Source organism: Periplaneta americana, chromosome 12 (assembly GCF_040183065.1).
Source record: "Periplaneta americana isolate PAMFEO1 chromosome 12, P.americana_PAMFEO1_priV1, whole genome shotgun sequence".
Lineage (NCBI taxonomy): Eukaryota > Metazoa > Arthropoda > Insecta > Blattodea > Blattidae > Periplaneta > Periplaneta americana.
The window spans coordinates 76684924-76711178 of record NC_091128.1 but is presented as its reverse complement, the minus strand read 5'-3'; the positions used below and the strand labels follow the sequence as shown (position 1 = coordinate 76711178).

At 37.1% G+C, this 26255-nt stretch overlaps 1 protein-coding gene and 1 long non-coding RNA gene across 3 annotated transcripts in view; one reads left to right on the top strand and one right to left on the bottom strand.

The window, feature by feature from the left end:
- Positions 1 to 3139: 3139 nt before the first annotated feature.
- The window catches only part of LOC138710570 (endochitinase-like), a 62077-nt gene continuing 38961 nt past the window's right edge, over positions 3140 to 26255 (bottom strand). Inside the window, exons 6-9 of one of the 2 annotated variants that reach the window (XM_069841555.1) lie at positions 12659 to 12826; positions 7350 to 7431; positions 6340 to 6548; positions 3143 to 4388 (exon numbers count right to left, since the gene is read on the bottom strand). In XM_069841555.1, the coding sequence (XP_069697656.1) occupies positions 4350 to 4388; positions 6340 to 6548; positions 7350 to 7431; positions 12659 to 12826 (498 nt within the window). In that variant the 3' untranslated portion in view covers positions 3143 to 4349. Of the gene's footprint in view, positions 4389 to 6339; positions 6549 to 7349; positions 7432 to 12658; positions 12827 to 26255 lie in introns of both variants that reach the window. The other variant, XM_069841556.1, reaches the window with a different exon arrangement.
- Positions 4343 to 26255, top strand: part of LOC138710571 (uncharacterized) — a 133398-nt gene continuing 111485 nt past the window's right edge. Inside the window, exon 1 of the long non-coding RNA XR_011335266.1 lies at positions 4343 to 4478. This is a non-coding gene — a long non-coding RNA (uncharacterized lncRNA). The remainder of the gene's footprint in view (positions 4479 to 26255) is intronic.

Here is a 26255-nt window from a genome sequence, read left to right as displayed (position 1 = left end):
TAATCCTATTATGCGCCGTTCCAAAAAAAATCCAAAAAATCAAATTGTATACGATTAGAGGACTTTGAACTTTTCTCCTCCCCTTAGAAATCATCTCGTGGCAATAGAGAGCCATATTTTTTTTTTCATACAGAAAAATCAATTACAATTTTTCCCTGTTCATCTGTCGTATTCCACGATCAAAATATTACTGATTCTAATATATGAGAGATGAAACCAGGAGAGCGGACAGTTAGCCCACATTTTAATATAGTCTTTTTTCTGGTTGTGAAAGTTAAGGGAACGCATAGGTGAAATTACTAAATCTTACAGTTTTCATTTTTTTTCTAGACACTAGAATAAAATTATGTGACACGTTTCCTTATTAAGATGAAATAAATGACAGGAAGTTTTTTCAACGTGATTTTCTTTAATTTTCGACGTGTGGAACCATTTATATATTAATTTAATTAAATTAATATATAAATGGTTCCACACGTCGAAAATTAAAGAAAATCACGTTGAAAAAACTTCCTGTCATTTATTTCATCTTAATAAGGAAACGTGTCACATAATTTTATTCTAGTGTCTAGAAAAAAAAATGAAAACTGTAAGATTTAGTAATTTCACCTATGCATTCCCTTAAGTTTGCAAAACTTGGTAAATATCCGTCAAAACGTGTATATTTGTAAAGAGAACATACATATATAGATACACAAATCTATACATACTTGCTTTCACCTACGTATATGCAGTGCATTTATTTTGCTTGGGCTCGTTACTATAAGGAATAAGGAGGCGGCAGTTACGCAACAATCCAAGAAGGTAGGGCAGTATGACGTATGAGCCAGTTGTTTTCAGACATGTGGAGTGCGTTTTCAATTCTTGTATGAAACACGCTTCTAAGATTTAATACCAAACAAATACATCTTTATTTATTGTTACTTTTCAAAAAACGAATCGTCTGCCATGTCGTTGAGAATTTCAGGGACAGTTTCTGGTGGTTCACCCACCTAATATATGAGAACAGTTAATAAAATAGTGAAGAAATAAAAAAAACGGGGTTAGTATTGGACAACAAATGAAATCAAAGATTCCGCAAAACAACACACAAGAAGAAATAACCAACATTTCGGAAGCAGAGTTGCCACTTGTGAATCGTAATATGTTAATCTTTTCGATTACTAATTGCATTGTTGTCCGAAGATCAGGTCTCATGAAATGAGGAGGCAAATAAGATGTAGTTAATGACAACACTTGTTAAATTTAAATGTGTGGAGTATAAAGACAGAAACGAAAATAATACCGAACTTTTATTTCAAGTCTCAAACATCTTTACAATACCAACCATGCTCACAATAACAATCACGAACACCATAAACGTTTGACGCAATTATAGGAATTCGATGAATCCAATGTTACTTTTTCTTCAATTCTTAATTTCAAATAATATGGTACCAGATCATAAGACGGGGGACTAACACGTACCAAATAACGCCACCTTAACACTTAAGTCACCGTTGATCTGGAAATAAGTTATGTACAAACACAAAAATTATGACAAAGAAATTTAATTTAATCTTTAGAAAATAGCACAATGCAAATGGTGATATTATATACTGCGGAAGAATTATAACTCAAATAGGAAAACTTTGTATACTGGCGTTATTAGGAACAGCTTGTCCAATTAACGCCACATATTTTCTATACACTTATAATTATTAGTGAATTATTTTTCCTAAGCAACATAAATTGAGGGGTTTGGGGAAAAACCAGGCAGCTTCAGTTTTTTCATTTTTGAGCTATTTATGCACAGAGGAAGAAAAAAATACGCTCTATCGTTTGGTCGAAGAACCAAGTAGTTCCAAGAATTACATTCACAGTTATAATGCATTTTGGACCTGCCTCTTTCTGTACATGCTTATTGCTTGGCTGTAAGTTTTTCTTCATTATCTCGCAACGTACTGAATTGGAACTGCCTGGTTTTTCCCCCAAGCCCCTCAATTGAACTAAAAAACTAAATTTGGGTTTATGTTAATAAACGGTACAAAATCACTCAATACTAATGAAATATTCTTGATCTGAAGCTGAAACACCAGGTGGATTATGAAAATATGATTTCCGGTAACTTCTTACTTTCAAGAAAGAGACGAGACATAATAGAAAGTTATAAACATAAAAGCATTAACCTTAGTTAAATATAAATGTTTCCCCAAAAGTAAAACAAAAAATTAAGAGTATGATAAGCTATTAAACCAATATCATCACTATGCACATTCTGGACATTTGTAAGTTGAAAGGTTAATGTTTTTCCTGATGTTTCCACACTAATCATATAAATACCTCACACAATATGAATATAACAGCAATGAAAATACTATTAGAAATTGTGGACTATCGTTAAACAAATAACTACCGTACTAACGTAATCTAAAATTTTATCTCTGGTGTCGTTAACAAGAATTGATAGGGTGGCGTTAAAGATATACATGATGTTATTGTCTCTGGGACCTTATTCAGTATTTTAACAATAATTATGATTTCAGACTACCAAAATGTTGGAGAACTTTAACTACCTTATTGTATGAATTAAACATTAATGATCAGAACAACACAAACAGTGATTTTAAATCTTTTAGTATCATTTTTGGCATCCTAAACCTAGGAAAGTTATGTCCGTTGTAATTTCCAAAACTATTCACAAGAAAATTTGAACTTAATTGAAATCGGGACAGAAGTTATTGACTTGTTTCTTCAGACACGTAAGTCATCCCTAGATCGCTGAATCTACGCTATAATAGTATACCAGTCTGCTCCATGAAGTAGTCCCAGCACTGTATTTTGAGTCACGTGCATAGGTCTTGCATATTATGTCCATACGGAAGCAGCAAAATTATGATTATGATTGTAAGAACTAATAATAATAATAATAATAATAATAATAATAATAATAATAATAATAATAATAATGATTTATTTTAGCTGGCAGAGTTAAGGCCGTAAGGAACTATTAATTAAACAATGAAATACAAACTGTGTAGCAGAATTAAGCTAAGATATTTATTTATTTATTTATTTATTTATTTATTTATTTATTTATTTATTTATTTATTTATTTATTTATTTATTCTGGTGTAGTTAAGGCCATCAGGCCTTCTCTTCCACAACACCAGGAATACAAATACAATAACAGAAATAAAAAGGAAAAAAAAAAAGAAACACTATAAACGAAGTAAAGTCACACAAAAATATACACAGGTTGCAGTCACACAAACTTTAAATGAGTGATTAAGTATAATTAATTGTATCCTAATTAACTAACATAAACAAGAAACTTGCGATTTTAATCTGGAGTAAAAAAAACACAAATCAACACTTCTAGCAATATCTAAAAAGCATTAAACAAGACAAAATTTTCCAATTTAATTTTGAATTGTGATAAAGTCCGGCAGTCCCTGACATCATTAGGTAGCGAATTCCAGAGACGAGGTATTTCTACAGTGTAGGAGGATGAGTATAGAGACGTTCTATGATGAGGGATAGAAAGAAGTGCTTGATGTCGGTTTCGAAGAGTTGTAAGAAATTGAAAGCGCGATAAGAGATAATTCGGAGTAGAAGTATGCATGATTCTAAATAGAAGAGACAGTGAATGTATTGTTCTTCGTTCCTTCAGACGCACCCATGAAAGTAACTGGAGGGAAGGTGTTATATGGTCAAATTTACGCGTATTGCAGATGAATCGTATGCACACATTATGAACACGTTGTAGTCTCTCAGCTAAGAGTGAACTTACATTAGTTAGTAAGGAATCGCAATAATCAAAATGGGGCATTACAAGCGTCTGAATAAGATTCTTTTTTAGACTAAGTGGTAGAAATTCTTTCATATGAAACAAAGAGTGAAGTTGAGAAAATATTTTTTTGCAAGTGTGTGTTACTTGGGTGTTCCAATACATAGAATGTTAATATATTTCATATAATGTTTTATACAAGAGAGAGATTATGAGACAATTTTAAAAATATCAGGATGATGTCTAAAGGAAGAAGTAACAATGTAGTCAGTGAATGTTTAAGTCAGTATGATTGGAGTGAATTGCTAAGAAAGTTATATTTTAAGCTGTTTTTAAAAGTGTTTATTGTCTTGCAGCCCCTAACACTTTGTGACAAGGAATTCCATTGTCGCGAGGTCTATATTAAGTGAATTTTCTCTACATAAAGCATCAGATTTAAAAAATGGAAATTTTGTGTCATTGTATCAACTTCAAATGCAGTCTTGATGTAGCCGAGTTAGCCCTGAGGAGTTTGTTGTTGCGGCTCTGTGCTCGTAGGTGAAGTAGTTGTCTCTTCTTGCAGTTCTATGGTGACGTCACACTAGTGCGATGGCGTACTGGATGGTGGGTGCCAGTCCAACTGCAAGTAAGACACAAGATCGAAATTTTAGTCCTAATATAACATCGCCTGGTTCATCATTTTGAAAACGATTTCGAACTTCTGTACTCGGTAAGTTTGATGTTAGATTCTATTATGGTAATTTATTTACTGAGCCCAACGGCCCATTTTCTCGACAAAGATTATTTAGAACTCGTTAATATGAATTGCGGATTACGTAGAAAGTAATATAATCGAGAGGAAAGCAATATTTTATACTTTGATGTATCCTACGTAAGAATTGAGAACATTAACATTAAAATATCAATGAAATGTACCAACCTGATACAAGATGACGCCACATTCCGATAAATGACGTTCGTTACACGCATGATGTCACTTAATGTTAGTCAGCATGTCAGCTAGTACCATACTTCAGATGAACGGGGGTTTACTTCATGTGTAAAGTGTACTTTTGGCGTGGTGAAATTTGTTTCTGTAGTTAATGATGTTGAAATATCATCGCATGGTTTTTCTAATCGTCAATCTTGCAAACACGTTTTAATTAGGCTAATAAACTTCATCTATCTAAAAACTTACAACGAGCGTTAGGCAAACAAAATAAGCCACAGTAACATAAAAGATGGGGAGTTGTTAAAACGTAAGTCACAAAATTCCCAATTAACCCACCATGTGGCCAGGTAGCTCAACCTTCTACAAGGTAGAACGCTGCGGTTTCAGTCTCAGGTGGTGGCAGGATATTTTTCATTGCCAGAACTTCCATAACGGTCCAGGGATCAACTAAACTTCAGATCAGATTGAGTACCAGTACCTGATCTTTTTCGGGGTTAAAAGGCGATCGGATGTGGTGCCGACCATACCAACTACAGATGAACAACGATCGAGAAAGCGAGACTAACAGCGTCCTCAAAGCCGAGTACCCGCTCCACAATATTCTATACGTCGCGTCGTTGACGTAAAGACTGCTTGAAGTGTTTCGAGACGTCGAGATTGATCACTCCCGAAGTCCCGAACGTCAAGCAGCCTTGAATCGCCACATTTGTTTATACCTGACTTAGCTTTTGTCTACTTTGGCAACAGTTATATATGTATAAACAGTCAAGTAGGCTATTTGAAACATCATCTCTACCTTTCAGTGTATAATAATACGTCCCCTAGTCTATATTTAATTACTAGTCCCTTATGAAAAGGCTAGGAATTTTCTTTTCTTATATTTGATACCAAGTGTGCAATCTCAAGTAAAAAGATATTAACGTTACGTTTTATGTTTGTTAGAAATGCAAATTTATTTGAGAATTTTTTTTTCTATTTATATAACCATAGGTAATAAGTATCATATAGGTAATAGAACCAGAATATTTTGATAACTGTTCTGTTTTGTCTTTTTGTCTCATTTAAACATTTATAATGTCATTTATTTCAATTATGTATGTCATTCAAATTTACGAAATCTTTCCACGCTGACCAAATGCTATTTCGAGAATGATGAGCGAAACTCAAAGCGCACGAGAATGACGAGGCGAGACGAAACGAGACGAGACTCGAAAGACAAATACAACGAACACAGCGAGCGAGAGCGGCAGTTAGTTTTGTTCATCTCTAATACCAACTCATTCCATAATTAAATTCATGTAAGATTATTTCCTTAGAAAATAATATGGCCGTCTTTTGAATGTTCCCGCATATTACCAGAGCAGTTAATCTAGTAGGAGGGATGACTTCAGCAGAGAGAGGAACTAATGCCACCATTAGGATGTGAATACTATTGTCAATTTCATATCACCTACGTCCCTCTTTCTGCGAAAGATCTTTAAGAGCTACTTTATTCGCCATGGTTCAACAAGCTGCATAGGAAATAGAATGGATGCGATTTCCTTATTTTTACTCTTGATTATATTTGCTGTCTTGACAGAGTATCTCGATTGAAAGCCTACATCAAGTTGTTTCCCATCACAGAGCACACAGAACTCACCCAGACTGTAGAATTTTGCGCAGTTGGCACCATGTAGTCCTTCATGTTGTTGTGGAGAATTGTAACGAGAGGGTTGGTAGGACCGCACAGCCCGCGGAAGTCATCTTTCCCCACGGCCCACATCATGGCTCCAGCATATCCCTTTTCTTTTATGAAGTCCGTCTTTATTTGGATGCTTCTAGGGTTTTCATATCCCACCCAAATGTTATCTGTAAATAAAAGAACAAATATAACAGTCACACAAAGTGATCATCAAAAACGTTATGCCATGTTATATACTCGTACATGACATGACATAAAATTATAGATATATATTTAATATGACTGTATACTGTAGGCCTGTACTGTGATATGGTGTGATATTATATGGTATGATATGGCTTTCATTCCTTCATAGTTTTCTGCCCAACTATAGGTTCTAACTGCAAATCCAAAATTCTCCAATCTTCCCCTTTTTCTGTCTTCCTCCTAGTCTTCGTATACGATCCATATATCTCAATGTTGTCTACCATCTTATATCTTCATCTGTCGTAACTTTCTTTCCCTTTCATCATTCCTGTAATCAGTATTCAGTTCTTCTTAACCAGTAACCCAGCCAAATTTTTCTTTCCTGATCAGCTTCAGCATTATTATTATTATTATTATTATTATTATTATTATTATTATTATTATTATTATTATTATTATTTAACACTCTCGATTCTTCTCCATTTCCACAATTCAAATGCTTCTAGTCGCTTCTCTTCACTTCGTCGTATGTTCATGTTTATGCCCCATACAATATCACTCTCCGCACAAATAACTTTTTCTATTAAAGGGTTTCTTTGCATTTGCTATCCTCCTTTTGACATGACAGCTTAGGTACTCACGTCGATGGCAATCAGTAACTGCTGTGTCTTTATTTACGTCGTTATTTCTTTAGACAACATTCCATGGTACTATGCGCAGATAGATATTTGTATAATTACTGTGGCGCACTGCCCCTTAATAACAATATAAGCTTTCTATACCTTTGTAGGCGTATGGACATAAGCCGAATTCGTCCCATTGTTCCACCCACCCACTGTTGTTTGCTTGAAGTGCTTGGCATATCTGTAAGTTAAAGAACAAGAACGAAAGTACATAATCAGTTATCAAATTCAACTATGTTTAAAAGGCGATATTATAAAGTCTAAATGAAATGATGATGATGATAATAATAATAATAATAATAATAATAATAATAATAATAATAGTTTTATTTTCCCTGGCAGAGTTAAGGCCATCAGGCCTTCTCTTCCACTCTACCAGTATCAAACCACATACAGAAAAATGCATACCAGTATACAAATATTAACTTAAAAATAATAATAAACGTAATAAAGTAAAAAAGAAAGATTGAATACATATACACAATCAGTATTAACTTTAAAATAATAATAATAATAATAATAATAATAATAATAATAATAATAATAATAATAATAATAATAATAATAATATAATAATATATATAATAAAAAAGAGATTGAATACATAACCACAAACAGGAAAATACATTCTAGTATACAAGTATTAACTTAAAAAAAAAGAAATAATACATATGAATATAATCTCACAACTAACGGAATAGTACAATTAGTATGATCAGCACAGCACGTGTTACATTGAGACAATGACAATTACCTAGATATTAGTGTTAATGGAAAAATAAAGTAATGACTGTGTAAAATAATAATAATAATAATAATAATAATAATAATAATAATAATAATAATAATAATAAATGAAAATTATACCTAAAAAAACTAATTATGTGCATTTAAAATACTTCTAAACAACCTAATTTTAAACAACAGGGACTAAGACTACCCCTGATTTCGAGCGGCAGCGAATTCCATGAGCGGGCCATGGCTATTGAGAAAGAACGTGAGTACAGAGATGTCTGATGACGTGGTATTGGTAGCAACAGATTGTGCTGTGAACGTGTATTACGATTATGATGTGAAGCTAGGAGAGTAAACCGAGAGGTAAGGTAGTTGGGTGTGGAATCATATATAATTCGATATAGCAGGCAAAGAGAATGTACCAAACGTTGATCTTGCAAGCGGAGCCAGGAGAGAAAAGTAAAAGATTAGGTAGTGCCCATAAACCCAAAACAATTTCGCGCCGCTACCAATTAACTTATGCAAATCTTAGACCTTTAACAGCCAAACTGTAAACAAATGGCATGTAGCCTTAATCAAGTTGACATAATATGTTATGCTACTATGTAATGTAGGCATCTGCGAAGGAGGAACTATTGAAAATTTATTTTCAGCTCGATTTTTTTCTTCTCAAAATTTGGCTGCCCCTAAGAATTTGCCGCCTTTTGTTCAGGCCCATGCGTAAATACGGTCCTGATGATGATAATGCTATAAGTACATAATGTTTCTTAGGTTCGGTTAAGCTGCTTTAGGTTATATTTGCTTAGACTGGATTTGGTTATGTTAGGCTCGGCTACGGTAGGATTACGTTATGTTAAGTTGAGTTAGATTAGGTTAGGTTGTGTTAGGTTAGACTGGATTAGGTCAGGTTGCATTAGGTTAGGTTAGATCAGACTGGTTATGTTAATTAGGCTGGGTTAGGCCAGGCCAGATTATATTATGTCATATATAACATCATGTCTAACCAGATCAAATCGAATGAAATCAATTAAGTTAGAGCTGTTGTCGCTGTTCATCGATCTAACGACTAAGTAAGACAATTGCTATTTAATCTTTGTACATTAGCATTTGAATAGTACTCTATATCCAAATGAGAAAATAGCCATCTTTGACTTTCAGGAATTTCCCATCTAATCTTGCGTCGAAATCTCCTACATACAGGCAATAGGCTACTGCAATTTCGTAGCCATGCAATAAAATTTAGGGCTGCACAATACTTAATAATCGGGGGCTGCAAATGTTCAAAAACCAGTACTTAATTAAAACTTCTGATGTAATTGAAGACTCCCTCGGAAAAAGTACGAAACATCAAATTAATGAAATATGTGTCTTAGGTGGAAAAAGTAATTTTGAAGCATTGAATATCAGAAGTGAGGTGGGAAAATAGTTGTGAGTTGGTGAGTGATGAATTTAGGTTGTTTTATTGAAATGGTGAGTGCAAAGGAAGTCATGGTGATGTATTACTGGGACCAAGTGTGAAAGGTAAAGTATATCAGTGCGTTATGTAGATGACAGGGTGATAATGGTGAGGCTACAAGAGAAGAAAATGGTAGTACTAGTGCAAGTTTATGTGCCACATAGTGGATTAGCAGACGGGGAAGTGGAAGAAAGCTATGACAAGATAGAAGAGATAATTGAGAAGATGAAGAAATGAGCATGCGTAATCCTAATGGACGGCTGGAACGCAGTTGTAGGAGGAGGTCAAGAGGGAAGAACAGTTGGAAGATATGGATTGGGAGGAAGAAATGACAGAGGAGAATCTTTGGTGATTTTCTGTAAAAGAAATGCAACGATTGTTGGAAATACATTAAACTAAGAAGATACACATGGACATGCCCAAGGGACGAAAGCAGATACCAGGTAGATTATATACTAGTAGAGGAAAGATCCCGAAATTGCTTAAAAAATGCAAAGAATTTACCAGGAGCAGATATTAACTCAGATCATGTCCTCCTGATAGGCGAAGTAGATATTCGTCTGAAGAAGATGAGGAAGACAAGTGATGAAGAAATTGAACATGGAAAAATTGAAGAATGAAGATGGATGAAGAAAATTGAAGCAAATTTTCAATAGAAAGCCGCTACATTAGAATCCACACCTGAGAATAGTAATGAGTACTGGACTCATCTAAAACGCTGTATAGAGACAACAGTAGAAGAAACAATAGGATACACAGAAGGTGGAGGATTAAGAAACCTTGGGTCACAGGGAAAATGTTGGAGAATATAGAGGAAAGGAGAAAATGAAAAAGAAAAAAAACATGAACACAGAAGAAGGTAGAAGAAACTACAGGAAACTTAACAACGAACTAAGAGGAGAAACTGATAAGGGCAAGGAAGACTGGATGAAAGAGAAGGGTAAAGAAATAGAGAATCTAGAGAGAAAAGGAAGATATGATTTAATTTACCGCGAAGTAAAATGTTTGGGCTTTATAAATAAGAACAGGAAATCCATGTGGTTGACAGGGGACGAAATCGGAAATGAAATAACAGACAGACCAGGAATACTGAACAGGTGGACGGAAAATGTAGAAGAGTGATATGCGACAGGGAATCGTCCAGATGACTTGGCTATAGAAGACGAAGCAACCGTAATAGAAAACGAAAAATAATTATCTATTTTAAGGGAAGAAGTTGAACTAGCGCTTAAGGAAATCAAGAATGAGAAAGCAAAAGGAGTTGATGGAATCCCCATTGAATTATTGGCATGCTTGGGTGAAGACAAGAGGGAAATTATATCATACAACGAAATATAGAGCAAGGCGACTGGCCTGAAGATTTCACGGAGACAGTGTTGCTTCCAATACCTAAGAAAAATAGTGTGAAGGAATGTAACGAGTTCCGGACTATGAGCCTGACATCGCACTCGGCGAAGATTCTTCTGCGGATACTGAATCGACGTTTATATTCTAAGATGGAAGAAGAGTTGCAAAAAGAGCAGTTTGGCTTAAAGAAGGGAAAAGATATGAGAGATACAATTAGACTGCTACGAACAATCGGCGAAAGATACCTAGAGAAGACTAAAGAAGTGTATACAGTATTTGTGGACCTAGAAAAGGCGTTTGACAGAGTGGATTGGAATAAACTGATGGGGACCCTAAAGAAAATTGGCATGGATTGGAAAGAGAGGAGGCTATTCAGTAACCTTTATATGAAACGAGTCAAAGTCAGGATAAGAGTAGAAATGTCAGAAGGAAGTGAAATACGGAGAGGAGTATGACAAGGATGCCCTTTATCACCTATCCTGTTCAATATCTACTTGGAGAATTTAGTAAAGAACTGTTTTCAGAACATGGGAGGAGTGATAGTAGGAGGAAGAAGAATAAAGTGCATACAATTTGCTGATGATATGGCGTTGTTAGCAGAAGAGGAGATGTTACTAAGGGATATGCTACTGGAGCTAAATGACAGCCTTGAGCAGTATGGGATGAAAATAAATGCCAACAAGACGAAGATCATGGTCATAGGAAGAAAAGTAAAGAAGATAAACTTGCAAATTCTAAATGAGGCAGTAGAGCAAGTGGACAGCTTCAAATACGTGGGGTGTACTATAAGCAGTAACATGAGCTGCCGCCAAGAAGTCTAAAGGAGAATAACAATGGCAAAGGAAGCTTTTAATAGGAAAAGGAGCATTTTCTGCTGACCTCTGGAGAAAGAACTAAGGAAGAGACTAGTGAAGGTCTTTGTGTGGGGTGTGGCATTGTATGGGGGGAGAAACATGGACATTACGACGAAATGAAGAGAAACGAATAGAAGCATTTGAAATGTCGATATGGAGAAGGATGGAACGTATGAAATGGACAGACAGAATAAGAAGCGAAGCTATGTTGGAAAGAGTGAATGAAGAAAGAATTATGTTGTAACTGATCATGAAGAAGAAAAGGAATTAGTTGGTTGGTTGGGTCACTGATTGAGAAGAAACTGGTTTCTGAAGGATACACTAAAAGGAATGGTGAACGGGAGTTCGGGGCAGAGGAAGATATCAAATGATAGACGACATTAAGATATATGGATCATATGCGGAGACAAAGAGGAAGGCAGAAAATAGGTAAGATTGGAGAATGCTGGGTTTGCAGTGAAAGACCTCCCCTTGGGCAGAACACTATGAATGAATTTATTTATTTATTTATTTATTTATTTATTTATTTATTTATTTATTTATTTATTTATTTATTTATTTATAACAATAATTAATTGCATCCAATAACCGAATACACTTGTGTCCTTGATTAGACAAATGGTCTACTAGTAAATGTAGGCCTAACGAAATACGCGCCTTATATTATTTGCCTTCCTTAGGAAAAGTGTATTATGAAAGATTTCTTTGTTACACTATTATTCCTAGGAGATCTTCAATTATTATGACAAATGCTTATAAAATATTATGTACAAGGAAAAAAGCGAGAAAGCGCGACGTAACGAAGAAATGAAAATGTGTTTTGGAAGAAAAGAAATAGAGAGAATTTTGGAAGGAAAACCAAGGAAAATGAGGAGAAGAATGATAGAAAATGATGGGGGAAAAATCTGTGACCAGGAGAGATGTGAAAGATAATGAAGAAAACCTTCCTTGTAAAAATCAGAAAAAAGCAAAAGTCTATAATTGTAATTGATGTGGCGATACTTTTGTTTTCTAACCTGATAGTAAGACATTGCCCCTTTTCTAGCCTTCTTGTCTATGGGAGCTCCGATTTTGTGGGTGGTGGCGATAGGGCTCAAAATGTAGGTGTGTCCATAAAAGGGAACTCCGACTACTAGCTTGTCAGTGGGGCATCCCATGTCCACCCATAACTGCAGGCTGTCGTTCTGTTCAACACAAAAATTTCTGCTTTAAACTCGCATGCATGTTTCTGAACTATGAAGCAGTTAGATGCTATTAAGGGGTTAAGTATAGCTTACAGCAGTAACATTTTTGGAAATATTCAATATTTTTTTACTCTATTACTGTATCTTGTATAGTAATGAAAATTGATGTGTGTAAAACACTGTCCTTCTGCTATATGAAAAAAAGATATATTTTTGCTATTAAAAAAAATATATTTTTTTTCAAAATTCAAAATGATGGCAGTTTACTGTGCAGTGATGAAGTGTTTCCCACATAACTCATAAACTTGTTAACTTTTTCATGTTCTCTCTCTTTTATTTTATTGCTGAAACTCATGTTTACAACATCATGCCTGTTCAACTACATTCCTTAATAAATATATATATTTTTTAAATTTTATGTTATAAGAAAATACTGATATCTGACCATTTTTTAAATGAATTTATTTTTTATCAAACATTCTATCAACGGTAGAGAAGTGATCCTCATCATATTGTAGATATGACATGCATAAATACACACAAAAAATTTAATCTCAGAATGTTCGATAGTTTTTGAGTTATGTGGGAAAAGCTTCATCACTGCACAGTAAACTGAATTTTGAAAAAAAGAAAGAATGTAAATACTTTTCTTAAATAGCAAAAATATTTTTTTTTTCAAATAGCAGAAGGATAGTGTTTTACACATACTAATTTTCATTATTGTACAAGATACAGTAATGGAGGAAAAAATGTTGGATATTTCCAAAATTGTACCGCTGTAAGCTGTACCTAACACCTTAAACAAAAGATTTATGTAGGCCTATTGCGAATGTTAAAATTCACTTCTAATGATGTTTCATAACATACGATTATTATCACTACGAGCATTTATCATGCCATAATAGGCCTTATATCAAATCATATAAATTATTCCATATTATATATGTCATAGATCATACCGTGTCATACCTTATATCACACACACACACACACACACACACACACACACACACACACACACACACACACACACACACACACACACACACACACACACACACACACACACACACACACACACACACACACACACACACACACACACACACACACACACACACACACACACACACACACACACACACACACACACACACACACACACACACACACACACACACACACACACACACACACACACACACACACACACACACACACACACACACACACACACACACACACACACACACACACACACACACACACACACACACACACACACACACACACACACACACACACACACACACACACACACACACACACACACACACACACACACACACACACACACACACACACACACACACACACACACACACACACACACACACACACACACACACACACACACACACACACACACACACACACACACACACACACACACACACACACACACACACACACACACACACACACACACACACACACACACACACACACACACACACACACACACACACACACACACACACACACACACACACACACACACACACACACACACACACACACACACACACACACACACACACACACACACACACACACACACACACACACACACACACACACACACACACACACACACACACACACACACACACACACACACACACACACACACACACACACACACACACACACACACACACACACACACACACACACACACACACACACACACACACACACACACACACACACACACACACACACACACACACACACACACACACACACACACACACACACACACACACACACACACACACACACACACACACACACACACACACACACACACACACACACACACACACACACACACACACACACACACACACACACACACACACACACACACACACACACACACACACACACACACACACACACACACACACACACACACACACACACACACACACACACACACACACACACACACACACACACACACACACACACACACACACACACACACACACACACACACACACACACACACACACACACACACACACACACACACACACACACACACACACACACACACACACACACACACACACACACACACACACACACACACACACACACACACACACACACACACACACACACACACACACACACACACACACACACACACACACACACACACACACACACACACACACACACACACACACACACACACACACACACACACACACACACACACACACACACACACACACACACACACACACACACACACACACACACACACACACACACACACACACACACACACACACACACACACACACACACACACACACACACACACACACACACACACACACACACACACACACACACACACACACACACACACACACACACACACACACACACACACACACACACACACACACACACACACACACACACACACACACACACACACACACACACACACACACACACACACACACACACACACACACACACACACACACACACACACACACACACACACACACACACACACACACACACACACACACACACACACACACACACACACACACACACACACACACACACACACACACACACACACACACACACACACACACACACACACACACACACACACACACACACACACACACACACACACACACACACACACACACACACACACACACACACACACACACACACACACACACACACACACACACACACACACACACACACACACACACACACACACACACACACACACACACACACACACACACACACACACACACACACACACACACACACACACACACACACACACACACACACACACACACACACACACACACACACACACACACACACACACACACACACACACACACACACACACACACACACACACACACACACACACACACACACACACACACACACACACACACACACACACACACACACACACACACACACACACACACACACACACACACACACACACACACACACACACACACACACACACACACACACACACACACACACACACACACACACACACACACACACACACACACACACACACACACACACACACACACACACACACACACACACACACACACACACACACACACACACACACACACACACACACACACACACACACACACACACACACACACACACACACACACACACACACACACACACACACACACACACACACACACACACACACACACACACACACACACACACACACACACACACACACACACACACACACACACACACACACACACACACACACACACACACACACACACACACACACACACACACACACACACACACACACACACACACACACACACACACACACACACACACACACACAGCGTTCTGCCAAATGCCAGGTGTTTCACTGAAAATCCATCTTTTTCCAATCTTTCCTATTTTCTGCCTTCCTCTTAGTCTCCACATATGATTAATGTAAGTTTATCTAATGTTGCCTATTATGTTATATCTTCTTCTGCCCCAAATTCTTCTCTCGTTCACCATTCTTCCCAGTGCATTCTTCAGTACGTACTTCTTTTCAGCCAGTGACCCAATCATTTACTTTTTCTCTTCCTGATCATTTCAGCATCATTCTTTCCAACGCAGCTTAAGATATTAGCCATATAACATCATACATTGTGTCATAATTGTCATCGTGCTACATCATGTCTTATATCATATGCCAAAACCGTAAGTTCAGGAATTATAAATCTTTAAAACAGACATGCTAAAGAGCATTATAAACAACTGAAATATGCAAACAAAAGTAACAAAAACACATTATTAAGCTTATTATATTTTGTTTACCGATTAATTAATCCGCATATTTATGTTGACATTGTGGTGGATGTTTTGTTGTAATTTTTAAGTTCAAAAATGTTTCTATCTACAATTGACAGTAAAGTTTTATGAAACTGTATTGGCTTATTGGTTAAATATTACATTCTCTACTGTCATTTTCTGTCTTACGTCAGATAACACAGTTTCCATATGACAAAATGGCCTCTCTGGGTCCACAGAAGTCATGCAGACAAATCATAATCACGGCAATATATCATATCATATATCATATCATATCATATCATATCATATCATATCATATCATATCATATCATATCATATCATATCATATCATATCATATCATTATCATATCATATCATATCATATCATATCATATCATATCATATCATATCATATCATATCATATCATATCATATCATATCATATCATATCATATCATATCATATCATATCATATCATATCATATCATATCATATCATATCATATCATATCATATCATATCATATCATATCATATCATATCATATATATCATGTCATGTCATGTCACATATCAGTGCATTAATTTTTTATCGAATGAAGTTTGTGCACTGAATAGTGCATTTTCTTTGGCAGTGTGCAAAATGAATAGCAAGGCGTAAAGTGATTACTTTTATTTTACGCACTTGTGTTTCAAAGGCTCACTTTATGCACTGATAAGTGGGTAAAATGCAACTTTATGCACATTTGCGGAGAGAAAATAGTTTCCTTGGGGGGGGGGGGGAAGCAAAACCATAGAATCCTCATATAACGGCGTTATGGTGGAGATAATTTATCTCCTCCCCCCGTTATACCTAACCATGGTACAGTACAATATATCGGAATATGATCATTTAATAAAGGTATTTTCGGGGGGGGGGGCATGTTTCTTACAGTGTTACATCCATATCCACGATGTTTCGGACCGAATTCTATAGGGCTTGAACTGTAGATCTACTACAAATTATAATAGGGCATAATTTAAAACAATCCCTCTCTTGTTCTCTCTCTCGTACAGAATAGTTTAATAGTTTATATTACATATCTAAAGACAATATGTGTAGACAAGGTCAGATAAGCCATGAACAATTACAGAGAGGCTGTACGATCAACAAATTCGTCAACGCATATACTGTACATCAATAAAACTACGTAATAGTGCTAACATAAACTTTTATACGATTTTAATTAAGCTTTCCTGAAGATATCATATGAAATGTAAACTCTAATTATTTTATCTAATCTCGTCTTTAAGTTTACACATTATACCGGGATCACTTTTCTTTTTTTCTGCATTGTTGTGCAGTATGTTATTCATATTTCTCCAAGTGGCGGCCTGACTGCAGACTTCTAACACATGAGTGCAGGCTGTTACAAAAGAAACATTATAGTGCTTCCATTCCTCAAATGAGGTATAGGAATTCTTATACATCCAGAAATTTAAAATGCAGAAACTTAATCATAAACAAAAGCAAAAAAATATCTTTTGAATTCAATGTTTTCTAACGTTTATAAAATAAGAGATCAGACAAGTTTGGGAGAGGCAGTGCCCTCCAAGCCCTGCCCATAACTCCGCCCATGTTTATGCGCTATCATACAAAAAAGATTTTGTATTATGTCATGATAGGTATAGGTATGGAGTTACAGAAGCTCATCAGACAGAACATGGAACGTTCCTAACTACTTAAGCCCGAAAAAGCTTTATGTACACTTAGCGGCAAAAAGAATGGGCCGACTCTTGGTCGACAGAAATGCTAAGTTCTATCGCGCGGTTCACTCGTGTAAACGTAACCCAGTGCAAGGCATTGCTGTGGTGTCTCTTCATTGAAAGTCACCAGTCTATAATGTAATAAACTTTACGAGCAGTGTGTGGTCCAGTGGTAAGAAGTCTGACATCCGTGCCAGAGGTTGTGAGTTCGCCTCCTCGTACGGTACAATTATTTTTTTTTATTTTAACTTTTACTTAATTTATTAGTTTAAATGTAAAATGGCATTTGTTAACAAACTTGTTATGCCTGCCTTGTAAAAATATTATTGCCCATCACCTGTGGGCTATTAATAGGTGAGACCTGGTCTGTATAAACAAAAATACTTGTTGCACATCCTAAAAAATCGGACACATATCAAACACAAATAAATAATTAAGTTAACAAAAACAAACAATTTGTTAATATATTAACAAAACAAGGCTGTGGTTGGGACTAGCATCTCGTCCACAAACCACCTGCGTCAACATCTGCCCTCATTCTGCGCGGCATGGAGTCCACAAGATTATGGAACAGGTCTAAATTCTTGGCCATCTTCTCCCTTGCATCTAGAACTCTGTCTTCAGGTGTCCGAACGGGTGGTTGTTCTGCCCAATTAGAGCTTAGGATCCTTTTGACTGCAGCCCACAAATTTTGAAAGGGATTCATATCTGGTGAATTTGGAGGCCAGTCGACTGGGTCGACATCACGCCTCCTCGTAAACCATCTTTGAATCCGTTTGGCGGTGTGTAGTCTATCGGATGATTATCCTGCTGGAAGCAAAGTGTTCCTTCTGGATATCGTTTTCGGGCAGAAGGGATCATTACATTTGCCAAAATGTGTTCGTAGACTTCTGCCGTAAACAGACCGTGGATGCGTTCCAGAAGTCCTGCCCCATCGTATGACATCCACCCCCAACACGCGACCCTCACGCGAAGCGTATCGGTGGTCATTCATACAATAAACTAGGGCAGTACTATCATTGCTATTTGAGACAATTACCTCGTCGGAGAAAATGACATTTCTCCAATCAAAGTCCTGTCGGACAGTAGCATACACAGAATGTTACTGGAGACTATTACCTGGTCGGAGAAAATGACATTTCTCCAATCGAAGTCCTGTCGGAGAGTAGCATACGCAGAATAACCTATACGAACCAGGACAATGAGTTATTGTTTCTGTGCCATCTTCAAGCGTAATGACGAGACAGAACGTTATATTAACAGATAGCAGTATTGCTTGAAAGAGAGAGGGAGGTTTATTATTTATTAGAGTTTGGGCATATTCTAAGAGATATCGCCACATAATTATAGCTTTGCGAGACACATATGATGGCAAATTTGTAATAAAAAAAAGAAGATTGGGGGAGATTCGAACCTTGAGCAACTACTACTAACTTGTTCAATATACCAATGCCGTAACAACTTACACTACTGCAACTGTTTGTATCAGTTCGGCATAATACATGGTTTTCCTGTTCATATTCGCTCCGGTCGATTTTGTATTTATACATTTTATTATTATTTCACTCTTCAAGGGTCCTGATGTATCTAGAATCAACCCGCCATTCGATTTTATTACATATTTTAGCCTCTTAAACAAAATACAGCAAATTTAAATGGTTTAATTATGTGTTACCTAGTGAACTACGGCGTTGACGAGACGAGCATGCGCAATGTACGTCTCTGGAACTTAGAAATTTTCGGCCGGCCCATTCTTTTTGCCGCTAAGTGTACATCCGTTATGGAATGAGTTACGTGCCGAGTGTGCTGCTAAGCCGGCCACACCGTCCGCAAGACTGTACACACCTCTACAGCCTTGAATTCCTCCTATATTACCCCTGGTTGTGCCTCATATACCATACTGTAATGTTGGATTTATAATGACGCGACATCGGCGACACGCGACGCGACATCGCAGTATCGCTCGCGGCCTGGTATTCACAATTCCGCGACTTGAATCGCTGGTTCGTGTTGATTAGGAAACTTAAAATGCAACGATGCCTGCCTTCTCTATTTCTGGAGTAGAAGAAATCAACATATCATAACTATATGCGATTGACATCTTCGCAATTTGAAGACCACTTGCTAGAGTCCTGCAAAACCGGTTGAAAGCCGAACAATCTTGCATAGCGCTACTGAACGCCTGGCTTTATAGGCAGTATGCGAAGTTCATTTGCTTGCGTACTGCCTCAGTATTCGGTTTAACGTGTATTCGAGTTGATTTGATCTCTCTGTGGGTGGACGGCTCTGGCGTATAAAATGAAGATCACAGTGAACCGTCCAGATATTATAGCTGCGGATCATCAAGAGGAACAAACAGCATGCAGCGTGAAACTACAGACGTTGTAAAGTGTAAATTGCAGAAAAAAAAACTTCGGTATCCACAAATTACCAAGCTTGTAATTTTTGCTTACACTAGAAAACTGAATTATAATATTACAATAATGACACACTTAAAAACAGTAAACTCGATCAATAGTTAAACTAAAACAAAAATAACTTTATATCTTCTGAAACCTACTACAACCAATGCTTTTAGTATGTTTACTATGACTAAAGAATTAAACGTAATAGGCCCTATAGGTTTTCCATTCATTTAAGTGAACCTTATCGCCCCGTACAATCTGCAGGGTTATTTCACTTCTACCCTGTATATGAACAGCTACTGTTTTGGAGGAATGCATTTAGAGTTAATAATTATTTAATTTTATGTTTTGTGATTAATTGTAATTCTATTTTTGATTTATTTAGTTATTATATCTCACATTATACATTATGCTCATTTCATTTTCTACATACTAAATTGATGGAAAGATCACCAAACAACTCTAGCCTCTCTAGCAACACTTGTGAAACGAATATTGGCTATTCCATGAATAAGTGTTTCCACCGAGCGTAACTTCAGACTAGTAAAAGAGATTTATTAATACATAAACACAAGAAGTCAACTCTGATCATGTAGTCTATGATAATAGGCCCTAATAATAATTGTGAACATCAAATAGTTGATATTAGCACGTGTGTAATAAAATAGTTCTTTGAATGACACTTGTTTTCTCTGAAGTAGATCTTTTCTATACAGAATGATTTGTTTCTAAACCTCGCTATTCTTTTGTTATTCATGGTTCATAAATGTGTAAATTATACTTATTTTGTACAGAACAACAACCATTGGGAGCCACAGTAATCGTATTGTTGAAAATAACATTACTGTTTATCTTTTTAAATTGATTTCTTAATAAATAATATTGCTACTGCTTAGAATAATTAAAAAGCATGCAACTATTGTTTTAGAGGTAGGCCTATACATTTTCTTTTTAGTTTAAAGTACAAATGTCATAATGGACTGTATGTACCTCTTTCTTATTTTGTTTTATAATGAATTGTAATTATATTTTTGAATATGTTTACATTATGATATTTCACATTATACATTACGTCTATTTCCTTCGATGTCACTGTGTCCATTGTTCATTTATTTGTTACTAGTCAAATTACTGCAAGTTCGAAATACAAAAATAAATGTATTAAAGTGTCAAATTATTTGTATTCCTATTTGAAGCAAACATATTTTTGTAATTAAACAAAATAAATATCCTTCAATATTATTACTCTGTTTGTATAGCCTACTGAGAAAATGTTAAAGAGTTATTGTATGATGAAATGTACCTGGTGTTATTTGGAGATCGTATTTTCTTCCTCCTTACCATTTCTTTCTGTGTGAGATTTGTGTTCTAAATAATTCGCGATCTTACATGAACTTATGTAATATCGATCATTGGGTTATACAAATCGAACAAGATTCAGTCAATATGTGACGAGAAAGAGTTACGACGTAATCAAATGATGAAGTTATGACGTATACTGTTTAATACTGGTATGGAAAAACGCCAGCTATATAGCGTTATTGGTAAGAAAAATATACATGGCTTGTGCACGTCTTGTTCTGTGAAAAACTATAATATTGTTTAACATATCTATAAGCAACTTTCATTAGTAAAACCCTAAAAGTTTAAAATATAAACGATACTTATAAAGTTACTGCAAGTTCAGAATGATAAAGAAAATATATGTGTTATAGTGTCGAATGAACTGTAAGAATACTTGCAAACACTTTTTTTTTTCAATAAGACAACGTAAATTTCCTTGTTATTCCGGTTGTGTACTCGAAAAACGTTATTTTCATGTAAATGCGCCTGATGTTCTGTCTACTCTGCAATACATCAGGCGTAATCGCTCGACAACCGAGTTATTCGGCCCGAACTTCATCGTAGCCGGTTGAGCTCCCGACCGGAAGAATCTAAACCGGTTGTGTGCGCAGTTTTGCAGGTCTCTACCACCTGCATATCCTTTTTCTCTCATATATAAAAACGTCCAATGCGGGAGGCATCCAGCAGAGCGTCTAAGCGTAACTTTGAGGTTACCTTTCCCTAAGAGTTGGTATCTCTCTTTAAGAACTTGGTTGCAGGGAATTCCCTACGTTCTTTCTTTTACGATTTTCGTATTGTAACTTCCACAATGTCCATTATAGTTTTAGAAATAAGTCCTGTAATCTGGGATAAATTGAAAAGCACCTCATTAAGTGAGGACAATTTCACGAAGGTGGAAGAAGGTTATTGGAAAAAATTAAATTTTCCGAACTTAATAGGAGCCATGGCCATGTATTGTGGGTCCCTATCACCACGGCATGGCGCGTCCTCAGGTTGCGAATAGAGGAGACGGCCTCCAGATATGGAGGGTAGCTGCGAATATATTGAATAAGAAGTCGTGGACAGCCGATAAGGGGTGGTCCTCCAGCTTGGGGGTTGGGCGAAGGGCTAACAACCCATTACCGTAAAAAAGAGCTCGTTACGAAACCTAACAATAAGCCTCCGGAATGGGACTGATTCTCCGGCACGACCACAGCAAAGGAATAAGGTTATAAGATTTGGTACATGGAACATAACTAGTCTTTATAGAACAGGAGGTGTAACATTAGTAGCAAAAGAACTAGCTAGATATAGAATAGACTTCGTGGGAATACGAGGTTAGGTTACATGGGAATGGCATATCTCAAATAGGCGAATAATTGTTGTATTATGGGAAAGGAAACATTAATCACCAATTAGGAACAGGATTATTTGTACATACAAGAAAAAAATCAGCAGTAAAAAAGGTCGAATTTATCAGTGACAGCTTATCGTATTTAGTACTTAAAGGTAGATGGTGCGATATCGTAGTTATAAATGCTCACGCTCCTACAGAAGAGAAAGACGACCATATAAAGGATAGCTTCTACGAGGAATTGGAACACACTTTTGATCAGTTACCTAGATATCACATGAAAGGTTTATTGGGGGATTTCAACGCTAAAGTAGGACGGGAAGATATTTTTAAACCAACAATTGGAAAAGAGAGCCTACATGTAAGTAATAATTACAATGGAGTTAGGTTAGTCAACTTTGCCAAATCAAAAAATTAATTGTCAAGAGTACAACATTCTCCCATAAGGATATACATAAACTTTGAAGCAGTAATTAGGAGAGGGAGAGACCGATTTATTAGCGAAGTGATATCTCCATATTTCTATTACATGTATTCGCGGGGATGTTCTGGCGACTTCGTTAGAATTAGCTTCCCCACACAGGTGTTTCGACACTTGTCAGCATCGGACAGATTTAGGGCCACCTTGAGCGGGGTTTCGTATAGAGACTCGATGAAGCATAAAACCCTAAAGTTAGACTAGACCCGTGGGAATGATACTGCCAAGCTTGGGTTTTCCAAAGAACGGGTATTCTTGTGAGATATACAAACTAATTTGAGGTTATGGGAAATCCAAAGTCTAAATTTAGAGATGACATATTTCGCGCCTAATAAGAAGAGATCTTGGCCCAGCTTATGAGGTCACTTTGGACCAATAGGGAATAGATTTTAGGCCAGTTAGTGACGTAGTTTTTAACCAATAGGATAGTTAGTTTTAGCGTAGGATAGGTTTTTATAAATAAGGGTGACGGGGAGCGGAGATGACGACTACTATTCCGCTTCGGAGCGGAGATCAGAAAAACAACTTCACATCGTGTCGGCGGCCCTACATACAGGGCACAAGCACAAGATCTCATCGTGTCGGCGGCCCTACATACAGGGCAGAATAACTACTTCGTTTGGTGTCGACAGGACTATTATTTCGCTTCGTGTCGTAGTGTACGGGATAGAGTATTGAATTTATAGTATCGGATAGAGCTTATTCAGAGCTGCAACTGAGTCGATACAGAATTGCGACCAACGATTGAATTATAAGTCAGCCGGAAATACATACTCTAGGGTTTGCCAAGTGAATACGACAATAAACTTATAGTTTTGGAATTTACACTGCCTTTTATATAAGTAGCCGGCTTGGGATTATTCCCGACAACAACCTACACCACAACCGTACCTCGGCTACCCTGAGTGAATCTCACGCAACATCGAGACGCACCCACCCTCAAATGGCGCCCAACGTGTGGTCACAATAACCACTCACCCTCAAATGGCGTCCAACGTGGGAACTCAATAACGACATTCCACCCACAAATGGCGCCCAACGTGGGGCCTCAACAACGATTCCACCCACAAATGGCGCTTTCCAACGTGGGGCCCGAAGGAAGACAACTGTTCCAGTGACCGGCCCCGGGTGCGAACACAGCACCAAACAACGCGGAGGACCGGACGGAGCATTTCAGCCCTGCATAGCCGAGGAACGACGCTGGAAGGCGGGAACAGAACCAAGCCATCGCGACATCACGACAACACTAGAGAAGACAACACGGGGACCACCAGAGAAGGCGACTCGGAGAGGCGGTGGCAAGTATGGATAGAAGATGAATAAATGCGTATATATGTATATGATATTTTGGGGGAATAATTATAAAGTGTACATGTTTCAATTTCTGGTGTGATATTTTGGGTATATATATGTATTTTTTTTTTTGTGTGATATTTTGGGGGAAAGTGAAATAAGTGTATTGCGTAATTTGTTGGAAGTGAGTAGAGTGCAAATACAGGCCTAGTTAGATTATTATTGGGAAAGCAAGCGTCGGATAGATGACAGAGTAGCATATAGATGATACTACGTAGCCATAGGAGTAAGGTAGTTAGGAAAATACGAGAAAGACGAGGAAATAGAAACAAGGGAACCATGGAGCAAAGGAAGGACGAGGAAATTATGGAAATTAGGGAGGAGGTCGAGAATAACGCAGGACAAGAAATAGAGGGAGAGCGAACGGTGGAAAAGCAACAGAATAGAGACAGCGGCAAAGGGGAAATGACGCTAGAGCAGTTGTGGGAGCAGATGAGACACTTCATGGAAAATAATTCAAGGGAAAGTAGAGAACAAATAAAACAAATGGAAACTAAATTAGAGAATAACTCAAGGGAAAGTAGAGAGCAGATTCTGAGGGAAAGTAAAGAACAAATAAAACAAATGGAAACTAAATTAGAGAATAACTCAAGGGAAAGTAGAGAGCAGATTCTGAGGGAAAGTAGAGAACAAATAAAGCAAATGGAAAATAAATTAGACAACAACTCAAGGGAAAGTAGAGAACAAATAAAACAAATGGAAAATAGATTGGGGGAAAGTTCGAGAGAGATTAGAGATCATATTGCAAAATTAGCGGAGAGAGGAAACAAGATGGAGGACAAAATAGAGAAGCTAGAGGGGAAATTAGCCGAGAATGGGATCGGAATGGAGAACCAATTGAAGATA